The 24285-nt window shown below is 58.0% G+C and overlaps 1 protein-coding gene across 3 annotated transcripts; it reads left to right on the top strand.

The window, feature by feature from the left end:
- The first annotated feature begins 1825 nt into the window (after window positions 1-1825).
- Window positions 1826-23675, top strand: FAM234A (family with sequence similarity 234 member A). 3 transcript variants are annotated; one of them, XM_032327627.1, is made up of 12 exons: window positions 1826-2102; window positions 15365-15665; window positions 18292-18408; window positions 18704-18895; window positions 19933-20063; window positions 20375-20507; window positions 20729-20858; window positions 21119-21259; window positions 21557-21632; window positions 21856-22011; window positions 22437-22539; window positions 22629-23675. In XM_032327627.1, exons 2-12 carry the CDS (start codon window positions 15401-15403, stop codon window positions 22838-22840), a joined length of 1656 nt encoding a protein of 551 aa, XP_032183518.1. In that variant the 5' UTR covers window positions 1826-2102; window positions 15365-15400; the 3' UTR covers window positions 22841-23675. The 3 variants fall into 3 exon arrangements, with proteins under 3 accessions (XP_032183518.1, XP_032183516.1, XP_032183517.1); XM_032327625.1 differs by having other exon boundaries at window positions 20726-20858; XM_032327626.1 differs by lacking the exon at window positions 1826-2102 and adding an exon at window positions 8384-8746 and having other exon boundaries at window positions 20726-20858.
- The last annotated feature ends 610 nt before the right edge of the window (window positions 23676-24285 follow it).

Genomic DNA, 24285 nt, shown 5'->3' with positions numbered 1-24285 from the left:
GCCGAGAGGGTCCAACCAACCCTGATTTTGCTCTAGGTTCGGAGACCTTTCTATTGAGACAAACTGCAATAAAATAAAATAAATTAAATTAAATTATAAAATAAAATAGGGGCACCCGGGTGGCTCACTGGATTAAGCGTCTGCCTTCAGCTCTGGTCAGGACCCCAGGGTGCTGGGATCGAATCCCCTATGGGGCTTCTTGCTTAGCGGGAAGCCTGCTTCTTCCTCTCCCACTCCCCGTGCTGTGTTCCCTCTCTCTCTGTCAAATAAATAAAACCTTAAAAAATTATAATAGGGCGCCTGGGTGGCTCAGTGGGTTAAGCCTCTGCCTTCGGCTCAGGTCATGATCTCAGGGTCGTGGGATCGAGCCCCGGCATCGGACTCTGCTCTGCAGGGAGCCTGTTTCCCCTCTCTCTCTGCCTGCCTCTCTGCCTACTTGTGATCTCTGTCTGTCAAATAAATAAATAATAATCTTTAAAAATAATAATAATAATAAATAAATAAGTACAAACAAAAAATAAAGGCCCTCTGGGTTTGTTTTGGTGAAACTTGGCCTGGTTGTAAAATGTCACTGGAGAGTAAATGGCTACAGCTTTTCAACATAACGGAAAGGTGGAGACACCTGTCCCAGCAGACATCCCCGAGTTACTCTAAGGACGTCGTGATTTAGAGCGCGCGGTACCGGCACAGAAACGGGGAGAGCAGGGAGGCACGGACAGGTTGAAGATGCAGACAGAAGCGCTGGGGAAACCCCGCTTCCCTGTGCTTTTGTAAAAAGCCGGGGCTCGCTCGGACCCTTCACCTCCGACGGCATCAGCTCTGCAGCCGTTTGCTTGTGCCGTCGGCTGCTCTGGTCCGGAAGGGTCGCGTCGCTTCTCTAGGGAGAGGGCGGGCCACGGATTCCGCCCTTGGGGTAGATGCCTAGGCCCCGGGCAGCACGCGTTCCCGTCGCAGGCACGCACACTTCAAGGAGAGGCACACTTCAAGGAGAGGCCCGAGCTTGGGGACACCAGCCAAGAGGCGCTGGGGCCGTGGGGCCCTGGGGAACTCGCTAACATACCGAAGGACTGGAGAGGGCAGACCCTTTAAAGAGGGGAGAGGGACAGCTGCCTCTTCCCCCCGTAAGCAGAGAACAGTCCCTTTTGTCCACCCCTCACGTGTGCTCTGCTGGGCCACGCGGGTTGGGCCTCCTTGTGTCTCCCTGGGGGCGAAGGCTGTGGGGGCTCGTGCCGCGCATCCATAGGACGGTGGGGTGGTCAGCAAGCCGCCGGGTCCGGTCCAGGACACCCCGACACTCCGCGCGTGCGCACCACGAACACAGACGCACCCGCACACCCCGTTCTTCTCTACGTGGCCGGGACCTTTGCTGGGAAACTGCGCCGACCCGCGGCGCGAGCACTGTCGGGAACCACCATGAAGAACGGACCGCGGCCTCCCTACGCCGCCCTCGGCCGAGGCCACGCCGACCCAGAAACTGAGCGTTCGGACGGGAACCGCAACGGCCCCGGGGACACGTGCGGCGTGTGAGGGCGGGAACGGGCCCTCGGACCGCGCGCAGGACCAGCCGACGGTCTCCCTGCGGTGAGGGCGGGAAGGGGTCCCAGAGTCGCGGACACGCCGCCGGCGCAGGCGGGACCGGGCGCGCAGCGCAACGACTGACCCACGGCCGGAGCCGCCGCGGCCAGCCCGGGGAGGCCGCACGAGGCCGCGGGGACCGCCCCCTGCAGAGCCCTCTCGCCCCCTCCGTGAGCTGGGCTCGCGGGCCGAACGCCACCCCTCCCGCGCGCTTCCGCCCCCGCCCCCGCCGGCCGGAAGTGACGCTTGTGGGCGGGGCCGAGGGCGCGGCGGCAGTTGCGTGAGCGCGGCCTCGTCCTCCTCGCGCGCGCTCGCGGCGGGGCTCGCGCGGGGCCCCACCTCTCCGCTCGCCACCGCTCCTCTGCACCTGGGCGGTCGGGCCGCGGGGACACGGCCGCGCAGCGAGACCGCGCCCCCCGGGCGCCCGCCGCGCCGGCCCTGCAGCCCCCGCGGGTCGGCTCCGGCCCCGGTGCGCACCGACGGACGTGCCCGGTGGGAGCTTCCCGCCCGCGCTGGCCGCGCAGCAGGTAAGCCGGCCCCGCCGTCCGCGCCCCGAGCTTCTGCCCCGGTCCCCCGAGTGCGCTGCGGAGCAGGGTGGTGCCCACCCGGGTGTGCGCGGGAGGGCGTTCGGGGCTCGGGTCCTGCCCCCGCGCTGCCTTCGGGACGCTGAGCCGGCGGAGCACGCAGAGGCCGGCCGATGCCTGCCCGCCTGCGGCGCGGACCGCCGACGGGGGCGCGGCGGAGCTGGGACGGGCGCGGCGAGGCGGCTGTCAGGGAGCCCTGGGCCCTGGGAACTGACCGGCAGTGACCCGACGGAGAGTCTGACCTTGAGCGGACCGAGGAGCTACCGAGGAGGCGACTCCTTGTTTGCAGCTAATCACAGCTCCTAACCCATAACCCAGTTACGTGGACGCCCAGGGATGTCCGCCGGGAGCTCGGTGGCCAGTCCTCCCTTCCCGGGTACCGGCCGACGAGGTGTCCGCCGCCAGCCCCGCGCTGCAGGCTCTCCCTCCTTTGCCGCGGTTCTCCGGAGCGGCTGGACCAGCTCGGCCGACTCAGCGAGCCCCGACGCCGCTGGGGGCCAGGCCCGTCTCTAGGTGCTCGGAGCAGCGCCCTGCGCGCGGGTCAGGATACCTGACCTCGGGGAGCCCCATTCCAGTGGGAGGTACAGAGAATAAACTAAACCCCGAGGCTGCGGGGCGCCTGGGCGGCCGGTCTGTGACACGGCTGCCTTCGGCTCAGGTCATGGTCTCGGGGTGCTGGGATCCAGCCGCGCGCGTCGGGCTCCGTGTACAGTCGGGAGCCCGCTTCTCCCTCTCCCTCTCCCTCTCCCCCTGCTTGTGCTCCCTCTCTGACAAATACGCAAAACCTGTAATTGTGTGTATGTATGCTGAAGACGGAGCACAGAGCAGGGAACGGAGACGGAAGTGATCAAGCACCACCTGGACATTTTTTCGTGCATTTTACCAGTTTTCTGGACCTGGTTGCAAGATTGGAGTGCTTTTGGCTTTAAGTGTTGAGAAGCCATTAAAAAGTAGCTCAGCCTCTGGGGGGTTCTGCTGGCTTTCATACAGGAAAGTTCATGGGACCAAGAATACGAGGGATCCGTGACTTAAACGAAGTCCTCAGGACTTGGTAGGGGTGTGAGAAGGAGGTCTTGTTGGGCCCCCATCCTTCACATACCTCCTCTTGCCCTGCTTCTGGGTTGGTCTTTTCCCTTGGGTTCCTACCTCCGTCTGGCTACTTATTTAGTTATCTGCTGCTACGTAAAACTCAACACCAAAATTCATAGGTTAGAGCGCCTGGGTGGCTCAGTGCGTTTAACCTTTGCCTTTGGCGCAGGTCACGATCCCCGGAGTGGGCGTGGGGGACCAATGGATTGAAACATCCTGCATTTATTACTTGTTTCTTAGAGGTGGGAAGGGGCAAAGGGAGAGTGAGAGAGAGTCCCAAGCAGGCTGTCCACCCAGCGTGGAGCCCAAAGCAGGGCTTGATCTCACAACCCCGAGGTCATGACCTGAGCCACAATCAAGCATCAGACACTTAACTGACTGAGCCACCAGGTGCCCCAAACATCCAACATGTCATCTCCATTGCTGCCCATCCAGAGTTCAGGGGTAGCTTTGGTGAGGTGACTGTGGTTCAGAGACTGACCGGGTTCCAACCAAAACTTTGGCTGGGGCTGTGGTCATCTGAGGTCTGGACGGGGACTGTTGGGTCTGGTTCCGGATGGCACACTCACAGGACCAGAGACTGGAGGCCTCAGTTCCCACGGACTGTTGGCAGGAGGCCTCCTTTCCTTGTCTGGCGGGCCTGTCCGTGGGGCCTTCATGTGGCGGCGGTCTTCCTCGGAGTGAGGGATCAGAGATGAGGGGGAGGAGAATGGAAACCACAGTGCTTTTTTGTGACCTGGCTTAGGAATTCTGATTCTGTGACTTCTGCAGAATTCTGTTTGTCAGCATTATTGGCAAATCAGAGATGTTTTAAACCACCATTCCACTGACCACTCCTGCAGGAGAAGAGCAGCCTAGTCCCTGCAATTCCAGGTGAATTCTGGGCCCAATACTCATCTGGGGTCTAATCAGTCAGCTAGACCAGGGTAGGGGGCCTTCCCCTAAGTGGGGTGAGTCAGTCCCACCAGAACTACATGGGGCACGTAGGAAAGTGCACTTTCCGGAGGGAAGTTAAGGTGCTGTTCCTGGAGAGAATGGATGTCAGGGAGTCACAGTGACCCCTACAGGTGATTTATACCATTATTTAAAATCAAGTTTTATTTATTTATTTATTAAAGATTTTTATTTATTTATCGGAGAGAAAGAGGGGGAGAGAGCGAGCACAGGCAGACAGAATGGCAGGCAGAGGCAGAGGGAGAAGCAGGCTCCCTGCTGAGCAAGGAGCCCGATGTGGGACTCGATCCCAGGACGCTGGGATCATGACCTGAGCCGAAGGCAGCTGCTTAACCAACTGAGCCACCCAGGCGTCCCTAAAATCAGGTTTTAAAAGTCAGCTGCCAGGATGCCTGGGTGGTTCAGTTGGTTAAGCAGCTGCCTTCGGCTCGGATCATGATCCCTGCGTCCTGGGATCGAGTCCCACATCGGGCTCCTTGCTCAGCGGGGAGCCTGCTTCTCCCTCTGCCTCTGCCTGCCATTCTGTCTGCCTGTGCTCGCTCTCTCTCTCTCTCTCTCTCTGACAAATAAATAAAATCTTTAAAAAATAAAAATTAAAAAAAATAAAAGTAAGCTGCCTTTGTAAGTTGTAGATTTCAAAGCAACAGTTAATAAATCCATTAACAATTATTCTTCCAAGAAAACACAGATGCAAGATGTGGGCATTTACTCAGACCTGTGAATGTGTTTATTTTACAGAAAAACAAAGGCAATAAAAACAAGTGTAGGCCCTCAGGCCCCTCACAGTCTGGGGGTTGGTCTCAGCAGTGGCTCAGTGAGGACTGACTGGAATGATGGGGAGGTCAGGTAGAGTGGGTTCTGAAAGCACTTGGGGTCACTGGAGGAGGAAGGACGGAGAAACGGTGTGCACAGATCAGCAGTGTGACTGGGGAACAGATCCGGGACGTAGGATTTGGACTGGAGGCGTCTGAGCTCTTGTTCTAAAGTCCTGAGGGGTTGTCAGCAGGGGAGGGACATTTTCAGGAGATGCTTGAGAAAGCTGTCTCTTACAGCATCCAGAAAAGACAGTTGGAGAGAGCTGCACAAGCCCAGGTGAGAAGTTGTAGGACCATCACCGAAAGCAGGGGGGCTAACCTGCAGAGGGACACACGTTCGAACCCACAGCGTTTGTTGGATGTTTCAGAACATACTCTAATCTCGCTCAAAACTGGTCTTTATACACTTAATGAATTTTGGCCCCACTCTATAAAACGTTAAATGGAGCTTAGCTCGTTCGGATATGATGTCCAAAAAAGAAAAACAAGAAGAAGGAAGAGAAGAGGAGTGCTGCTTCCCGGAGGACACCAGCAGAGCCACGGGCCTCTCCAGTGGACGGTTTTGTAAGCTCGGAGGTGGGGTGTGGGGCAAAGCTCACGGTCAGCCCTGGGTCGGTGACCGTCGAGCCCGCCGATGGGCACATGGGGCTGCGGGCCTCTGCTCCTACAAATACTTTTTACTGTTCTGTTGTTTGGGTGGGCAGCGAGGCAAGGTGAGCTCCCGAGGAGGGAGGAGACCCAGGAGGGTTGCCGTCCTGTTGAGGATATTTAAACATTCACGTGAGAAGTCATGGTGACCAGTGCGTGAAGTGAAGTCCTGCCGGTCTTGCAGATTCGGTCAGACGTGAGGGAGGGACTCAGGGTCACGCTTATGTCTTCAAGGGCTCTTGCTGCCCCACCCCCACACCGTTCCCTTAACGGAGGGACAAGAAGTAATGCTTCTCTTCGGGCACTGGCCTAGCACCCGAAGGAAATAAAATCTGCCTTAGAGTTCAGGGAAGAGGCTGCTCTGTGCTGTTTTCTGGACGAACGGTGCGCGATTCCGTGTAGTAGTGTCCGATGTGCACAGACGGTCTGAAACCTGGGGGGCGGCGGACCCCCCTCCGTCAGGCTCCCCTTGGCATTTTGGTGAGGCAGCAGCCCGTGTGCCGAGGTCTGTGGGCGCTAACCGCATCGCCTTCGTCCGGGAGCCATGACCTTCAGATTTGTTCTCCTGTGACAGATGGCGAAGGGCCTGTTCTTTGTCTTCAGAGGATTTTCTTGGGGAAAAGAGGAAACAGTTTTCATCTGTAAACAACAGAACACTGTAGCCATGGTTGTCTGGCTTCTGCTCTGCTTGGCCAGAAGTCCAGGGTTGCCTGCTGGCATCTTCCGCAGGCCTCTGAGTCAAACTGCTGTGGGAAGACTCGGCCGCTCCCGGCCGCAACACAGGGCTCCTCATGTGACAGACATTCTTAAACCGTGGGCGCACCGGTCAGCTGGCTGGCGGACGTGCGGATGTGGCCCCAAAGGACAGAGGACAGTGCGCTCAGTCTGAAAATTCCCTGAAAAGAATGCTGTAAAAATCAAATTTTAAAAGTTAGGAGGGGGGCGCCTGGGTGGCTCAGTGGGTTAAGCCACTGCCTTCGGCTTAGGTCATGATCTCAGGGTCCTGGGATCGAGTCCCGCATCGGGCTCTCTGCTCAGCAGGGAGCCTGCTTCCTTCTCTCTCTCTCTCTGCCTGCCTCTCAGTGTACTTGTAATTTCTCTCCGTCAAATAAATAAATAAAATCTTTAAAAAAAAAAAAAAAAAAGTTAGGAGGGGAGGGGACCCCTGGGTGGCTCAGTTGGTTAAGCAACTGCCTTCGGCTCAGGTCATGATCCCAGCATCCTGGGATCGAGTCCCAAATCAGGCTCCTTGCTCCGCAGGGAGCCTGCTTCTCCCTCTGACTCTGCCTGCCATTCTGTCTGCCTGTGCTCGCTCTCACTCGCTCGCTCTCTGACAAATAAATAAATAAAATCTTTAAAAAAAAAATAAAAAAGTTAGGAGGAGATTTCTTAACAAAGTACCCCACAGTGATCTTTTCTTAAAAAAAAAAAAAGATTGAGTTTTAGTTAAAAAAATTAGACCCCCTGCTTCCATAATGTAGGTAGAATCACCAGTTACGGGTCCTGCCAGTTTTCCTTCTGCCCTTGCCAGAACTTTTGTACTTTCTTAGTCCATTAACAATTAGGATGACACTTTTCTAATTTACATTTTCTGTTGTCTCTGACTCAGCAAAGCGTTCTTAGAGAAAGAGCCTCGGAGAGACAGGCGATATATCTTCCGCAGACGCTGTAGCACTCTTGCCCCCTTCAAATGTGGACGGCCTGCCTCAGCGTGTTCTGTTTGATCCTTCTCCGGGACTGGCGTTTCCTCCCTTCCACGAGGAGGGCTGGTGTGGCCTTGAGCGGGCACACCCACGGCAGCTGGGCGCCAGCCTGCCTGGGAATCACCCCCGCCGGCCACGGGCCGCTGTCTCTCCAGGCATCCTTAGGGTCTCATCTTTTCATGCATTTTCTTTCTCCTCCACCACATTTCTCTCCGTTTCTTTGCTTTTTGACATTAAGTTAAAAAGTGGACGTTTCGTTTTACCATTGATGACTCGGAATTGATGGGAGAAAATCCCAGTCAGTGACTGTCTCAGCGTCCTGTGACCCGGGTCTGTTTCTGTCCTGGCGACTCCAGCTGTGGGAACTGACCGGAAAGGGGGTTGCACGGGAGTCTCCTTACCTCAAGGCCTTTGCCCCTCTTACGGTGTAACAGCTTGGATGTTCAGTGAAAGGCTCCTCGTTCCATCTTGGTAGCTGGAAAGTGCCCATTTACTGCCATGCACAGGAATCCAGACTTTTTATCCTGTCGCAGTTACTGACTGGTGTTAATGAGTGTCGCCAGTCCCCCCAGACTCCTCTTCTGCTTCTCACGTTTCGTGTCACGGACACGCAGGCGAGCCTCATGTGCCCGGGTGGGGCTTGGAGAAGCCTCTGGTACGTGGGTGTGTGTGACCCGTGCTCTGGGTCTTTCCTGTGCTAGCAGAGGACAGCTAATGCCTAAGCACACCCGATGTCTGGGTTAGGGTTTCAGATGTTTCATGGTCCTCTTAGAGGCAAAATACCTTTCACGTTCCTCTCATTCCCTCTTTATGGGGAAAAGTCAGAATGGAAATCAACCAACCACTCATAGACCTTGGTTTACTTCGGGGAGGAATCTCGGACGCTGAGTTCTCAGCCTTTCCGCGGGCCTGGTCGGCATGTGGTACGAATGGCCTTGCTGGGTCTTGAGCCAGGCGCCCCACAGTGCCCGGGGGTCCTCGCCAGGAGAGTGAGGTCTGTCCCTGGGAGGACAGTTCCGGGCTGTCCTGGGCGCAGACCTCCACCCAGCACCGCCTCCCTTGCTCTGAGAGCCCTGCCCCGACCCTGCTCCTGAGGATGGCCCTGGTGAGTCCGGAACACCCCCCACCCTCTGCTTCCGGTCCAGGATAATTTCATTTCCCATTCCCATTCCCAGACACACACACACCACCACCACCACCCCACCCGCAGAGGATCGCTGTGCTCACCCTGTGGTTTCGCGTCCGGTGAGAAGTGTTCGTAGGCAGTAGGGCGAAGCTGGAAAAGCCAGGGGTGGGCTTCATCTGGAAAGACCTTCTTGGTGACCGTGCCATGGAAGGTTTTCTCGTTTGGCCCCAGAAAGAGCCCTGAGAAACCCAAGTAAGTCGTGGGAGAGTCAAAAGTACTGACTCTGGAGTCCTGTTAGGTTAACAATAGGACTGAGGAAACTTCGCTTGTTCAGGGTTCTGTTTTTATTTGTGTTTTAAGATTTTGTTCATTTGAGGGGTGCCTGGGTGGCTCAGTGGGTGAAGCCTCTGCCTTCGGCTCAGGTCATGATCTCAGGGTCCTGGGATCAAGCCCCACATCAGGCTCTCTGCTCAGCGGAGAGCCTGCTTCCCCCTCTCTCTGCCTGCCTCTCTGCCTACTTGTGATCTCTGTCTGTCAAATAAATAAATAAAATCTTAAAAAAAAAAAAGATTTTGTTCATGTGAGAGATAGAGCACAAGCAGGGAGGAAGGGCAGAGGGAGAAGGAGGCTCCCCGCTGAGCAGAGAGCCCAACTTGGGGCTTGATCCCAGGACCAGGGATCATGACCCCAGCACAAGGAAGACGCCCAACAAGGGAGCCACCCAGGCGCCCCTATGGCGGTGTCCTTGGACATCGTGACCCTGAGTGATCTCTGCCGTTTGCTTTGTGCCCTGGGTGTTCGGTATCATTAAAAGCCGGCTATGCCGGAAGAACTGAAGTATCTTTCTTTTCCACGGTGGGAAGGGAAATGATTGCTAGGTGTGGTTTTCAGAAAGCTGGTCGTTATTTTTGAATAGAGAATTGTGGCCCCTGGGTTTGGCTGTTCTTGCAAAATGACTTCAAGTGACCACAGAGCTCCACTGTTGTTGATATTCTGCCCAAAAAACGGGCAAAACAAAGCACACAGAGTTCCTGCCTTTGGAACAAAAGAGCTTCACACCACAGGAGCGGAAACCTCACCCGAGGCCGCCTGGGGGGAAGCTGGTTCCTCCTCCCAGCTCGCTTGGTGCTCCGAGCCACACCCTCTCGCCAGAGGTTTTCCTTTTCTCTTTTCTGTTTTCAGCTGTTTATTTTGAACTAATTGTAGACTCTCGAGATGTTACAGAAATTGTGTGGATTGTCCTTGCACCGCTCAGATGTCTTACGTAACTGTACACATTATCAGAAGCAGGAAGTCGACCTTGGCACAGACAGCCCACCCTGCCGTCTCACTGGTTCCTACCTGCGCTCATTTGTACGTGGGTCTCCCTGGATGAGATTTTATCTCGGGAGGATCTGCCGTCAGCAGTGCCGTCAGATGCAATCAGATACACAGCTGACCCACAGGATCCCAGCGCCCTTCCTCCCTGCCCTCCCCCATCCCTTACTGCCAACCCTCCCCCACGTCCTGCACCCACCCCGCCCACCCCTAACCCCCTCAGCTCGGGTTCTAGGGAGCTGCTGGAGGTGCCTTGCTGTCCCTTCCCAGGGAGTGGATGGTTACTTTCACTGGGACAAAGTCTTAGAATTCTATTAATGATTAAAAAAATAAGAAGAGAGATATTAAGAGTAATTGAAGGGAGCCAGGGATTCATACAGAAGCACTCAGGGACAGTTCGCTCCTGCAGAGACTGGGCCAGAGCCAGAAGTCGGCATTTGGTTCGGCCTCTAGTCCTCAGGCAGCAGGGTCGTGGAGGCCTGGGTTCCCATGTCACCCCTCCCAGAAAGGCCGGTTCTTCTGGAGGCCGCAGTGGCTGCTCTTCTGCGCGGGGCCCGTCCTACGCCACCCTTCCTTCAAAAGGAAGCCTTTTGAATTTTCAGAGATATTACAAAGAAGAACTTAGTATCTTACTTCTCAGAATTGCTCATTCTTGACCCCAATATAAAAACAGCACGAAGAGGCCAGACTTCGCCAGAGGTGGACCGTGGCCTTCGGTGTTGCTCACTGTGGACCCCAGTGTGTTGAGGAAACTAGGCAGCTCCAGCAGCAGGACTAGGAAGTTCAGGTGCTAACACTTTCATGGTATTTCTCTACCTTTGAAAGAAGCTTCTCCTTCGGGATAGCGTCTGCTCTCTTTTTGTAGGACTTGTGCTGTGCGTCTGCTGCCGTCTCCAGACTTCACTGGCACATGGGGTGAAGGTATGGGGGAGGGAAGGGGTCCAGCTGTACCTGGAAAGCCCCACCTGAGGATACAGGGTTGTTGGGGACCCCACAGCTGGAGGGGTGCCCAGCCTGTCCTGGGAGGAGCCCACTGTGAGAGGCCATGGGGAGTGAGGCAGGGTCTAGGGGCCCGGGAGCCTTGTTCAAGGTGGCTGCTCCCATGGGGGTGGTCTCTGCTGTGGTCTTGGCCACCCAGTGTCCCTGGATGGCCACCCATGCCCTTAGTATGGTTCTTATCAGTCTGGATACTGTCTAGTCTCTTCCTAACAAAATCCCTTTCTACCTAATCTCTTGGGCAAGCGGGAACTTTGTAGACAGGGCAGGTTGGTAACATGAACAAGGTGCTCCAGATACGAGGTGAGCCTCCAGGCCCAGCCACTCCCCTGGACTGTGCCCTTCTCGTGACTTAGATTAGGGGGAAATCAGTGTCCCTCAACTCTGATGTCTCTACCCCCACCCGCCAAATAGCCAGAAATGTTGACTGGCTTTGGGTCATATTTGGTTAGAAAAATCAGAAAAGTCTTCGTAAATATCAGATGCATGTGCTGTGGGCTGTGAAATGGAGGGATGTTCTAGGCTGACTGCGCTCCGGGAAAGTGTTAGGGTTAGGCTTCCCGCCCCACCCCCCCAAGGCTCTGTCCACCGAGGGAGCCTCACAGTAAGTGAAGGGAGAGAAAATCACCTGATGGGGCTTCTCCGCAGCTGCTCTCCAGACACTTGCAAGACTCCGTGTTGGAAAGGGGTGAGATGTGGCAGCGCAGACTCTGGATGGGGATGGTTCTGGGACAGCAGGTCTCCGATGGGACGGGCAACAGGGGAGGTGTTCTCGCTCCTCTGGGCTGGAGCAGTCCCTCCAGACCTCACTCACGCACCGTATCCGCAGATTACCTATGAAGCTCCAGGGGGCGCTGGGGTTGCTCTTTGGCTCAGGGCCTGATCCGGGGCCTGAGTCCCTGCGTGGGGCGTCCTGCTGTGTGGGGCGTCTGCCTCTGCCTCTGCCGCTCCCCCGTTGGTGCATGTGCTCTCTCTCTCTGACAAATAAATACATAAAATTTTCAAATTAAATATTTTTTAATCATTTCATTGAGTAGTTTAATCAACTCACTTCTATTTTTATTTGTTTACTTATTTGAGAGGGAGAGAGGGCAAGCGGGGTGGGGGAGAGGGGCACAGGAAAAGGGGAAGAGAGAGAGAGTCTGTTTTTTGCTTTAAGATTTTATTTATTTATTTATTTATTTATTTTGGAGAGAGAGAGCGTCCCCAAGCACTCTCCACGGTCCTCACAGAGCCTGACGCGGGGCTCGATGCCAGGACCCTGAGATCATGACCTGAGCTAAAATCAAGAATCTGGCTGCTGAACCCGAGCCCCCCAGATGCCCCTCGCGTCTTCTGTTTAAATACACACACACTGGAGCCGCCAGGGAAGAAACAGAGGACACCGCATGGCTGGAGTTTGGCCAAAGCCGGCGTCTGACCGCGGCGTCCCTGCGACCCGGGCTGGGGCTCACACGGGTGCTGCCGCTGCTCTGGGAAACCACAGGAATGGCTGTGGATATCCCTGACTTGGTAAAAGACGTAAACTTACAGGTTCAGGAACCGGAGCAAACTGCAGACAGGGAAGCTTCTGAGAACTAAAGACAAAGACAAACATGTAAAGGCGTCAGGAGAGACACTGACCTCTTGACTGGGTACAGGGAAGAACCATCCCAGTAGAAACCAGGGAAGCCTGGAGGCGGGGTGGAAGCCTGGCCAAGCCCCGGATCCCACCAGCGGTGTTTGGATTCCGCAGGAACAGTGGAGAAACACAGACATTATCATGGGGAAGAAAATCAGTTTGTTGCCCCAGACCTGTTCTAAAAGAATGACTGAAATACGTTCTGGAAACAAAAAAGAAATGGGAAAAGAAGGGGTCTTGGAATGTCAGGAAGAAAAAAGACGGGGCCACCTGTGTGTCTCAGTGGGTTAAGCCTCTGCCCTTGGCTCAGGTCGTGATCCCGGGGTCCTGGGATCGAGCCCTGCATCGGGCTCTCTGCTCAGAGGGAGCCTGCATCCCCTCTCTGCCTGCTTCTCTCCCTACTTGTGATCTCTGTCTGTCAAATAAATAAAACCTTTAAAAAAAAAGTAACCTGTGTGTACACATATGTATAATACTTTATACATATTTAATGATACAGATGGGTCAAGAGTAAAAGGATGGACAAAGATAAGCCATGCAAGCTTTAATCAAAAGAAGATGAACGGGGGCGCCTGGGTGGCTCAGTGGGCTAAGCTTCTGCCTTCGGCTCAGGTCATGATCTCAGGGTCCTGGGATGGAGCCCCACATGGGGCTCTCTGCTCAGCAAGGAGCCTGCTTCCCCCTCTCTCCTGCCTGCCTCTCTGCCTATCTATGATCTCTCTCTCTCTGTCAAATAAATAAAAAAATAAAAATCTTAAAAAAAAAAAAAAAAAGATGAACAATGTGACTGTCAGCGCAGACTCCGGAGCAGGGACAGAGGGAGGACTGTGATGGTACAGGAGTCCCAGCAACCCTTAATATGTACGTGACGAACAACAGAACTACAGGTTCCTTAAAAACTAGACTTGCAGGATGCTGCGGGGCTCCATCGGTGAAGTGTCTGCCTTCGGCTCACGTCCTGATCCCGGGGTCCTGGGATCGAGCCCCGCATCGGGCTTTCTGCTAGGCAGGGAGCCTGCTTCCTCCTCTCTCTCTGCCTACTTGTGATCTCTGTCTCTGTCAAATAAATAAATAAAATCTTTAAAAAGAAGAAAGAAGGATCTTATTTATTTATTCGTTGGAGAAAGAGCGAGGGCATGTGTGAGGCAGGGGCAGAGTCTCTGCTGAGGGAGGAGCCCTGGGGTCTCGGTCCCACAGCCTGAGCGAGTTAGCCACCCCGGCACCTCAAGAAAGAGGTTTTAAGATGAACAATTTAGCATTCTGACTCTCTCTGTTTCCCCTCCTTTGCCAGAGGAATGTTCGTGTTCTCAACGCACCCGACACCCTCTCCTTGGGGACGCAGTATCTAGGTGGTCGACCGAGAAGCCTGCCTGCTGGTGGAGCCTGACCCCGGTTTCGCTAGGGCTCTTCCCCCAGTTGCTGGTCTAGACATCCTCGCCCCAGCTCCCCATCCCACGTCAGGTGCTAGGGTTTAATGAGGTCCCTGGTCATGAGTCATGGTTTGATCTCCCACGTCCAGCTCCTTACCGTGGACGGGCTCGCCTTTTCTGACTTCCCAGACATGAGGCTCAATCCCAGAACTCTGCGATCATGACCTTGAGTCAGAATCAAGAGGTGGGCGCTCAACGGACTGAGTGCCCCAGAAGGCTACACACGGGTCTTCAAATGAATCATTGTAACTAAATCATTAGAGAAAAACAGTTGAAGTTAGGGAGTGAAAAGTTTATAGGGAAAAAGCAGTCTCTTGTCTCCTTGTGTCTTCCTTAACCCGTCCTTACGGGAGCCCCTCTGAGCCGCCGGCCTCTTCCTCGGGTTCTCGCCACCGTCTGATCCCTGGCAAGTCCTCGTTCCCCAAGTCATGAGCTGTGGACCTTCTTTTCGGATGGACAAGGGTTACAACTCACTCAGACCCACATAGTCCCTGCCGTTCTCGCAATGGAACACAAGTTCCATTCGTTAGGACACTGGCTTGGCTGTTTAAATAAAAAGGACCTGGATAAGCAGTATCTTGGCTTACGTGAGGCCGACAGCCCTGTCTTTCTCGTGTAATAAGGAACCCAAGGAGGGGCATTGGTCTTCGGCTGCCAGGGAGGGACCCAGGCGCTTGCTGTCCTGTGGCCTGACCGTCTGCAGAAGCCTTCACTGGCTCTTTTTCCAAGGTGGTGCCTCCAGCTTGGCTCCAAATCCCTCCCCTGCGTCCGGCCAGCAGGAGGCAGGGCTCCCGGCAGCGCTCACACAGGGCCGTACCCCCACCGTCCACCTCCTCCACTGCCGTCTAGCGCGTCTCAGCTCATTGGGGACAGTCTGCTGGCCTTTGAGTGCACAGGCCACGGGCTGCTTTAAGTGCTTCCTGTGGATGTGCACATGTGGTCCTTCAAGTAGATCCTGATTTCCTCCTCCCAGTCAGGAGATGGGGGGCACAGTCAAGACCAGGGGGCACGGTCAAGGCCAGGAGTCCACCTCATTTCACACAGCGAGTACGGGGCAGGGCAGGGACGCCAGAGTGGGCCTTCACCTGTGACAAGGGCCCATGATTCTCTGGGGGGTCCCCATGAGGCGATGGCTTGGGCGTGTCCAGACTGGGGTGGGTGGGGAGCTTAGTTAATGTTTCTTAGTTAATGGCTCTATTTCTGCTGTGGCCAGCCCGGCCCTGCCCTGTGCTCCCTTGGCCCTGCCCTGCTCCCCGTCAGCAGGCAGGAGGCACTGGGGGTTAAGGACACGCATGTCCCCAGTCTGCCCATCCCCACAAGCAGCTGGCCAGTCACAGAGGGACCTTCTTGGGCAGCGTCCATGACACCATATGTTGACTGAGCGTCTCCTTCCTGGGCTGAGGGTCGCAGCTGTGGCTGCATCCAGGCGGGGAGCCCGGGAACGGCAGAGCCCTGCAAGGCTGTGGGGGCGGCCACCGTATGACTGTCCCTGTTTTGTTGACGCAGTGACCAGGCGTGCAGCTCTGGGATGTGCACGTGAGGATGGACAGCAAGGACCTTGAAGCCGAAATCCACCCCTTGAAGAACGAAGACAAGAAACTGCCGGCGAACGTGGGGAACCCGGCGAAGACGGAGGAGAGCTCGAAAGGCTCGCCTCGGCAGCCCCGCCTGTCCCGCTGCCGCACGGTGGCCTTCTTCCTTTCCCTGTTTGTCTGCCTTTTTGTCGTGTTCGTGGTCTCCTTCATCATCCCATGTCCGGACCGGCCTGCATCCCAGGGGGTGTGGAGGGTCAACTACAATGCAGCAGGTGTGTCCAGGCATCTGGGGGAGTCATGACTGAGACACGGCCCCACGTGGCTGCTGATGGCATGTCCGCGGTCTCGGGATGTCGGGGAGCTGCCGGGCAGCGTCTCGGGGAGAGCGGAGCACCGTGGCCTGCTTTGTGTTTTAGGAAGGGTGGGCTGTGCCCATAAAGGGATGGGGCTCATTTGGTTCTGTTTGGGGATTTTAAAAGGTTAATAAAGCAGAGCCGCTGGAGGGCTGGGGAGAGGGAGGGAGGTCGGTGGCGAGCCGTGAGAACCGCAGGCCGCCTCGTCTGGTCCCCTCAAGTGCCGGTGCAGTGGGACGAGCAGACCCGTTCGTCTCCCTGAGATCGGCACGCAGAGCCACTGAGTCGGCCTCTGTCCAGACGCTTGTCATCCTAGAGTGGGAGCGCCTGCGCCTACGGCCTTGGAATGGGTCTTTAACTTGCCGGCGGGCGGGTCGTGCCGTGAAGGGCCTTTCTTGTTCAAGCCTTACTGTCACTTTGGTTCAGAACTTGACGCTTCGTTTTGAGAGAGGAATAATGGATGTTTCTGTGTATATTGCTTGCAGCTTTTATTGACTTGGTATGTCAAAATACTCACTTGTTTTGGGTGTATGATTTGATGATTTTTAGTCCATTTGTGGAGCGGCCCAGTCCATTAGAGACGGTCACCATCGTCTCGGCCACCTGGTGCCTTCTGCCTCCAGTCTTGCCTTTGGTGGACACGTCACATAAAGGGAAAGATGGACATGGATCTTTGAGTTTGGCTTCTCTCACCGAGACCGGTCTGTCGGGGACAGCATGTCCCCTGGTTCTCTCTGGGGCTGAGCAGCCTTCCTCCCCGGGGTTCATGCAGCCGCGGACTGCCAGGTTGTGTGGGGACGTAGGAGCAAGAGCTCTCACCGTCTCGTTTTCGGGATCTCTCCGCTCACTTTCCCACTAGTCCCCCAATGGTTGTCTGCTGCTCCCTGGGTCCCCGCCTGTATCTGGCTTCAACCCTGGCCTTCCCTGTTTGCCTGGGAGATCACCGTCTGCCTGGACATCGGGCTGCCAGTCCCGTCCTCCCTCTCGGGCGGGGAGGCCACCGGCCTCTGCCCTGCCCCCGCGGTGGGGGCGAGAACGGCAGGAACCATAAGACCCCAGACGCCGCCCATCCCAACCCGCGGTTTGGTCTTTCTCCCTCTGTGCTGCACCTGGAATCTGCTCCTGGAGTCCCGACCAGGCTGCTTCTGGCGGCGTTTCGTGTTGCTGTTTCAAGGGAGAGGACTTGCCACGCTCTCCCCTCCATGATTCTGCAAGCCCCGAGTCTGGTGTTTGAGTTCCGGTTTAAATCCTAGTGAGACGGCCTTCGTGGACGTTGAATTAAAGAGCGTAATTCACTGGCCTCAGTGTGCAGATGACACTGTGTGACCGTCACCGCTGTCTCTGAACCGTCGTCAACCCCATCCTCCCGACCCCCCAGCCTCTGGTCCACGCTCATCTGAGCTGGCCGATTCCAGGGGCTCCGCACAAGCGGACCCCCGTAAGACTTGCCCTGTGTGTCCAGCCGGTTTCGATCACGTTCATCTGCGCCTGGCGCGCGCCCGAACCTCCTTCGAAGCTCTCTGCAGGGCAGCAGCCGTGTTGAGCGTGGACTGCCCTCTGGAGATGCATCTCTGTCCGTGGACACGTGGCTTGTTTCTGCTTTTTGGTGCCCGTGCATGATGCCGTGAACTGGCGGTCGGGGCCCGAGTCCCTTCTTCCAGTTACTGTGGGTAAAGGAGTACGAGGTCGTGTCTCGTTACCAATTTGATTTGCGTTTCCCTAATGGATGGTGGCGTTGAGCTTCTTTTCATGATTCTTTATGTGTCTTTGTCGGAGACGGGTCCTTCACCCGTGTTTGCCTCCAGCTGTCTTTGTGGAGGAGCGGTTAGGCCTTCTCTCTGCCCCGGGTCGTCCCTAGTCAGATACCGGGTTTGCAGACGTTCTCTCCCACACTATGGGGCGTCTCTTTGCTCTCTGGACAGTGTCCTTTGGTGCACAAAGGCTTTAAATTTGGAGGGACTCCAGTCGGTCCGTATTTTCTTTGGTGGCCTTGCCTTTGGTGTCACATCCAAGAAATCCTTACTAATTCCAACATCATGAGGATTTTTGTCTCTGTTTGCTTCTAGGAAGATCTTAAGTTCGGGTCTTTGATCCACTGTGAGTTCATTCCTGTTTTGATTTTTAAAGATTATGTCTGTTTTAGAGATAGAGGAGGAGCGGAGGGGGAGGGTCAAGCAGACTCGGACGCTGAACCGACCGAGCCCCCCAGGCTTCCCTTCGTTGGTTTTTGTATATGGGGGAAGCCTAGCTTCACCCTCTAGTGCTTGATCGTCAAACTTAGAGTTTATCTTTTGAGTCCTTCAAAGAAAGGGAGAAGCGACCCTTACGATCGTGGGCGTGCAGACTCGCAGCGCCTAGATGGGTGGGAGGCCCCTTCCTGAAGAGAAGGTGTGCAGAGTGAGTGTTTGTCTCCCAGCGCCCTGCTCGGTCCTGCCGCCCGCCGTGTTTGTGGGGAAGCGGGAGCTGCGGGCGCCCACCCTAGGGGAGCCCTGGTGGACAGGTCCGGTGTGGCCCGAGGAGAATACTCTGCTGTTTTCTCTTCTAGTCACCTATGACTTTCTGGCTACAGAAGACATCAACAGGGACAGGATCCAGGATGTTCTCTTTCTTTACAAAAACAGCAACGGCTCCAACAATTTCAACTTGTCCTGCACCGACGAAGGTAATTTTGCTTTTACCTGAGAAAGGAGGAACTTGCTGTGGGTGGAGGGGTTCTCTCCCTCTGCCATCTCTGGGGGACGTGGTTGGGGGAATTTCGGGAAACGGGCACGTCGCCCCTCCTTCCCGGGAGAACTGCAAAGAAACGGGGACAGGCCATGGTCCCAGCACCCAGGCACAGCTCCCAACGCCGTGGGGCCAGCCAGGGGTCCCCACAGGGCCAGTGGTCCGGGCTGGGCCTGGGAGCAGGGGTGGGGAGGGGCTGGCGTGGCCCACAGAGCCGGGTCTCTCCCCTCCAGGCTTTTCCTCCCCCTGTACCTTTGTGGCCGCCGTGTCCGGGGCCAACGGCAGCGTGCTGTGGGAGAGGCCCGCGGCCCAGGATGGAGCCCTTGTGCAGTGCTCCGTCCCCCAGCTGCAGGGTGGCCGGACGTCCTCTGCCTGCGTCCTTGTGGGCAGACCCGGCTCCTTCGTCGCCGTGGACTTGTTCACAGGTAGGCGGAGTCCCCCGGGAGCCCCCACGCCAGGACGCTCTGAGGAGGTTCAGCCTGTGTTCTTGGGACTGGCGGACATGGTGGGGAAGAGGTTCCAGGGATCGCAGGGAGGGGTGCCACCTCCTGGCAGTCCCACTACCCCCCCAACCCCATCTTGTCACCACCCAGCTCCGTTGTGCTTGCCGGCCGGCAGAGATGGGGGTGGGGGAGCCCCCAAACCACACCAGGGGCTTAAGGAATTCTGTGCCTTGATGCCAGGCGTGGTGATTACCAGCATACCCCTTACCAGTCATGCTTTTTTTTTTTTTAAGATATTTATTTATTTATTTGACAGAGATCACAAGTAGGCAGAGAGGCAGGTAGAGAGAGAGAGGAGGAAGCAGGCTCCCTGATGAGCAGAGAGCCTGATGCGGGGCTTGATCCCAGGACCCTGAGACCATGACCTGAGCCGAAGGCAGAAGCTTTAACCCACTGAGCCACCCAGGCGCCCCACCAGTCATGCTTTTAAGGTTATAGAGAAAAATAAAGAACAGCCTGGGAATATTTTAAGAAGAGGCATTTGTATTAGAAGGGGTGTGGACAAGGTTATGTCTGGGTCAGAAAGAAGCTGTTACGTCCGGGCTGCTGTTCCGTGAGTAAGCCGTGAGCATGCACCTTCCTTTTCACCTTCCGTGGCAGGACCAACCCGGGGCTTCCCTGAGGCCGAAGGGCCCCCTGTGACTCCAGCAACAGTCAGGGGTCCTGAGGGGCTCGGGCAGTGTCACGCTCAGGCAGGGGAGGCCGTGTTGGCCCTGAGATGTTGTAGAGCCAAACGGGAGCAACACACCAGGAAGGTGGAGCTTTGTGGTTCCAGAGGCCACAGGTCTCATGCTCTGGCGTGTGACAACGCTGTTCATCGCCCAGTGCTGGGCACCTGCACTGGGCTCTGGCCTCCCACCAGCCGGTGCGCCCATCTGTCAGGGTGGGCACCGTGCCATCGCCAGCCCACACCAGAGGGATCCGGCGCCAGCACCTGGTGATGCCATGCTTGGTTTTAGGGGAGACCTTGTGGAGCCACCCCAGCAGCTTTGGAAGGAACACGTCCGTCCTGAGCTCTTTACTCCAGCTGCCCGACGTGGATGCGGACGGGGCCCCAGACCTGCTGGTTCTCACCCAGGAGGAGAAAGAGGTACCACTCCCCTCCCAGGTCGCCATGGCCACTTGTCACGAGGCCACTTCTCTGCGCCTCATTCATGTTCACTTCCTGGGCACAGCCTGGGTCTGCCTTGGTCGGGGGACGTGCCCGGGGCACCGTGCTCCCGGCCTCTGCTGCCCAGCACACTGGGGCAGCTCCTAGAGCTCCCCAAGAACGGCAGAGCCTGCACTTGGCCGCAGCATAGAGAGCGGGGCCCTGCAGGCTGGGAGGGCATGAGGACACCTGCATCCACACAGGCGTTCTTCCTCAGACTGGGCGGTCTTTACGCCCTCTCCGCGTCACAGGTTGGCGGCTACATCTACTCAGGCAGCACCGGACGCCAGATTGGCCACCGCGGCAGCCTCGGTGTGGGCGGGACCACAGGCTCCCTCGTCCATGTCACCCGGGCCGGTGCCCCCTACATCCTTTTCCCTTGCGGTAGGTGGCACCCACCGTTCCGGGGACTGTCCATCTGGTGGAAACCAGTGCGGAGTGGGAGGACTCCAGGGACCGTGGGAGGACACAAGTTCGCTACGGCCAGGCCCATGAAGCCGGAGGGTGTGGGCAGCCAAGGCTCAGGGAGGGCGTGGTGCTTCCAGCAGCCATGGGTGGCCTCCTTCCGGCCGGCAGTGGCTCAGGGTCCCCTGTTTTTCCAGCGGCGAGCTCCCTCTGCAGCTGCTCTGTGAAGGGTCTCCACGAGACGGCCACTGGGAGCGGGAGCCCACTGAAGAGAGACCCGCGCTGGGAGGACGCACTGAACGCCAGCACCCCCGGGCCGGTGTGGCGCAGGTCGGTCTGGACAGGGCACTGCACGGGGCAGGGGGCCAAGGGACGCGGCCTTGCCTGCTGCCGGGCTCAGACGCGGGGAGCAGCCCCACAGAAGCTGGGACCGAGCCCATGGGGGCCCACTGAACAGCGGGTGTCCCATCATGTCTGCACGCAGCCAGCGTCTTGTACCCTAGACTGGAGAAGCAGGGGACACAGCGTGGACGGCTCGGCCCAGCAGGCGGTCACGTCCCCGCCATATCCCTCTGGTCCTCTCCCCTCAGCCCCGGAGCCCTCCGCTATCTGATGAACGTTCCAGGGAAGGCTGGTGAGGACCTCCTCCTCGTGGGCGCCGAGGCCTGTGTGCTGGCCGACGGGCAGGACCTGACGCCCAGGTGGACCTTCCGCGTAGCCCAGGTCTTCAGGTGCGTCCTCCTCCAGAGACCGGCCAGGCCCACAAGCTGGCTCTGCAGCCTGTCCCTGGGCAACCCTGGGATGAGGCCCGTGCGGATAGCGGAGGTCTCTGTGTGTTGGACAGAGGCCTCCTGCCTGTGCCCTGGTGCTGCGCCGCCCAAGAGGAGCTGCTGAAACGCCGCCCCCCGGCCCCAGCTTCCCGTCCAGGCCCCGTCCTGGTGCAGCCAGGGAGCAGGTGGCCAGCATGCCCATTCCCGGGCATCTCCGCACAGAGGGCCCTTGTGAACTCTTCTGCCCTTTCCTTGCAGGAAACCCATCCTTGGCCACTACAAACCTGACACCTTGACTGTGGTCGTCGAGAACGGAACCGGCGTGGACAGACAGGTTGGCTGCACCCCCTTGTGAAGCCCCACCAGGGTTCGTAGCCGACGGACCCCTGTCCGAACACAGCTGGAGCTGCACTGGGAGGCTTGGCTAGCAGCAGAGGGGCCGCAGCCAGGCGGCCTGCTTGCCCTCGGGGCGCAGCGCCTTCAGGGCTGGCCTGGTTGGAGCCTGAAGCCCGTGCAAGCCCCGCCTGTGAGCCCTGTGCTGTCCCCCTCCCTTCCAGATCCTGTTCCTGGACCTCAGCACTGGGGCTGTCCTGTGGAACCAGGCCCTCCCAAGCCTCCCCGGGGATCCGCAGTCCGCCAGCCTGCCAACCGCAGACCACCGCTCCGCCTTCTTCTTCTGGGGCCTCCACGAACTGGCGGGCACCAACCAGGCAGTACGGGCTGGGCACACGCCCATGCCGAGGCCAGAGACCGGAGGCCAGCCTTGGGTCCTGCCTCGAGGCTCCTGAGAGCTAACTGGGTGACTGGGGTGCACACATTAGAGAAGCTGTAGGACAGCGGGTGGGATGAGGCACCCTGGACCATAAGGGAGGCTGGGGATCTGGGAAGAAGTGGGGGTCAGTGGGGGAGGGCAGGTGCAGAATTCCATGTGGAGCGTGCGTGAGAAGGGTCTGGTTAGGGGAGAGGAGGAGAAGGTGGACACACAGTTGGGATCCCATGGACACAGCTCTGGGCAGGGCTGTGCCAGCCAGGTGTCCTGAGCGCACGGCCTGGCCCCAGCCCTGGGCCCAGGCAGGTGGGTGTAGGGTCTGGGGCGAGCGCGGTCCACCGTGTGCCCCACCACGGGTTCCTGCTCTAGGAGCCCGGAGACACCCAGCACAGCCTGTACATGTTCCATCCGACCCTGCCTGGCGTCCTGCTGGAGCTGGCCAACATCTCTGCCAACATCATGGCCTTCCAAGGTGAGTGTGGCCCCCGGGGTCTAGGGCCCTGCCGGCCGTCTGGCCGCTCTGGCCGGTCCCAGCACCCTGACCACCCACGTCTCCCATAGCCGTCCTGTTCGAGCCAAGCCGCCATGCCGCCTGCGTCCTGCTGACGGGCCCGGCAAGCCCAGACACGCCTGGCACGGTCTCCGTGGTCAAGCACAAGGTGCGGGACCTGGTCCAGAGCAGCAGGGTGGTTCGGCTGGCTGAGGGCGGGCCCGACAGTGACCAGGCTGTCCGGGATCGGTTCTCCCGCCTGCGGTACCGGAGTGAGGCCTAGAGGCCTGCGGGCCACATGCGTGGAGGGGCTGCCACCATGGGACGTTGGGTCTGTCACTTGGTTGCACTGACTCCCCTACTCCTGACCCTGGGGTTCCCGTCCTACGCAGGGACGTGTATGGGTGAGCGGATGCCCAGGCCTCTCCCCTCTCCTGTGCAGCACATCCCCACAGGCCCTCACTCTGCCCCACTGGAGTCACACTCAAGGCCACTTGTCCTCATCGCAGTGTTCCTGGTCCCTATGGCACCAGCCTCACCGCATCCACACCTAGCGGGAGGGACTGTGGCTTTGGGAAGAGAGCCCCGTCCTGAGAAGTTCCCTTGCTCCTTCCTGTCTTCACATCCCCCAGGGCCTGCGAGGGTGGCTGGCCTGGGGTGGCCTCGGGGCAGCAGCTGGAGCTCCCGGCCTGTCCCAGAGCAATGGGGGGAGGGACACCGTACTGGGCAGCGGATGCTTGCCCTGGGGTTCCCCTTTGAGACCCGTGAGGAGGGGGGCTGCCGTGCAGCTGTGAGGTTGTCCTGCTGCTCATGGGTGCCCCTGGGGCATCTCCGTCCCATGTTGGCTGCAAGTGCTGTTCTGACGAACTGGGTGGAGGGCGCACTCGGGGTCTGCGCGCACCCCATCCATACACACTGGAGCTGCTTATCCCGCGGGGGTCCCCACACCCCCAGCCCGTGCCTGGCCTTCTCCTGGTGCTCGGACACCCAGCAGTTGGTGTCCCCTGACGCAGGACTCACCTTTGTGCCTTGCTGTGGTGCTCTGTGTGTCTCACTGTGCCCTGACGACCCCGGAACCGCAGGAGGAAACCAGAATAAACGGTTTGCACTGTCTGAAAGGGCACGCGTGTGCCTCGTGTGCTTGCGCTGCAGGGGGCAAGTGGACGTGGTGCTGGCCGGGCTTCTTGAAGAGGTGGGGGACCCTCTACCCGCCCAGTTGGAAATGGGGCCCCGAGGACTTCCTGCACGGCCTCTGAGTTGAGCTCGGGTTTGAGGATCCCTCCATGGTCACCCTGGTTCAAGTCAGGGACCCGGCGTGGGGACGTGGGTGTGCTCCCTCGGGACAGGCAGGGGTCCCGAGCACCCGTGTCCTCCAAGGGCAGCTGCAGGCGGCAGGAACCCGGCCAGTGGCAGGGGGTTGGTGCTTCGGGGAGGCAGAGCTCTGGGACCCTCGTGTGGAGGCCGGTAGTGTAGGGAGGCCCCCCTGAACTACCTGTGCCTCTGGACGGGAGAAGCCGGTCTCCCAGCTGCACAGATGCCTGCGGCCGGGGAGCCCTCTGCTGGGAGCAGGACCCCGGTCACTGTGGAAGCTGCTGCCCGGCCCACCGTGTTGGGACCAGGAGGGCTGTGGCAGCACGCCCCTGGCCTCCCAGGGCCCACCCTGCAGGTCCTGAGACCGCGGGCCGGAGCTCAAGTGGCGCCCGGGAGATGCCTGTGCTGCCGGGCCGT

Source organism: Mustela erminea, chromosome 20 (assembly GCF_009829155.1).
Source record: "Mustela erminea isolate mMusErm1 chromosome 20, mMusErm1.Pri, whole genome shotgun sequence".
Taxonomy (NCBI): Eukaryota; Metazoa; Chordata; class Mammalia; order Carnivora; family Mustelidae; genus Mustela; species Mustela erminea.
Note: the sequence above shows the minus strand (reverse complement) of the source record. Positions and strands in the feature narration are given on the sequence as shown.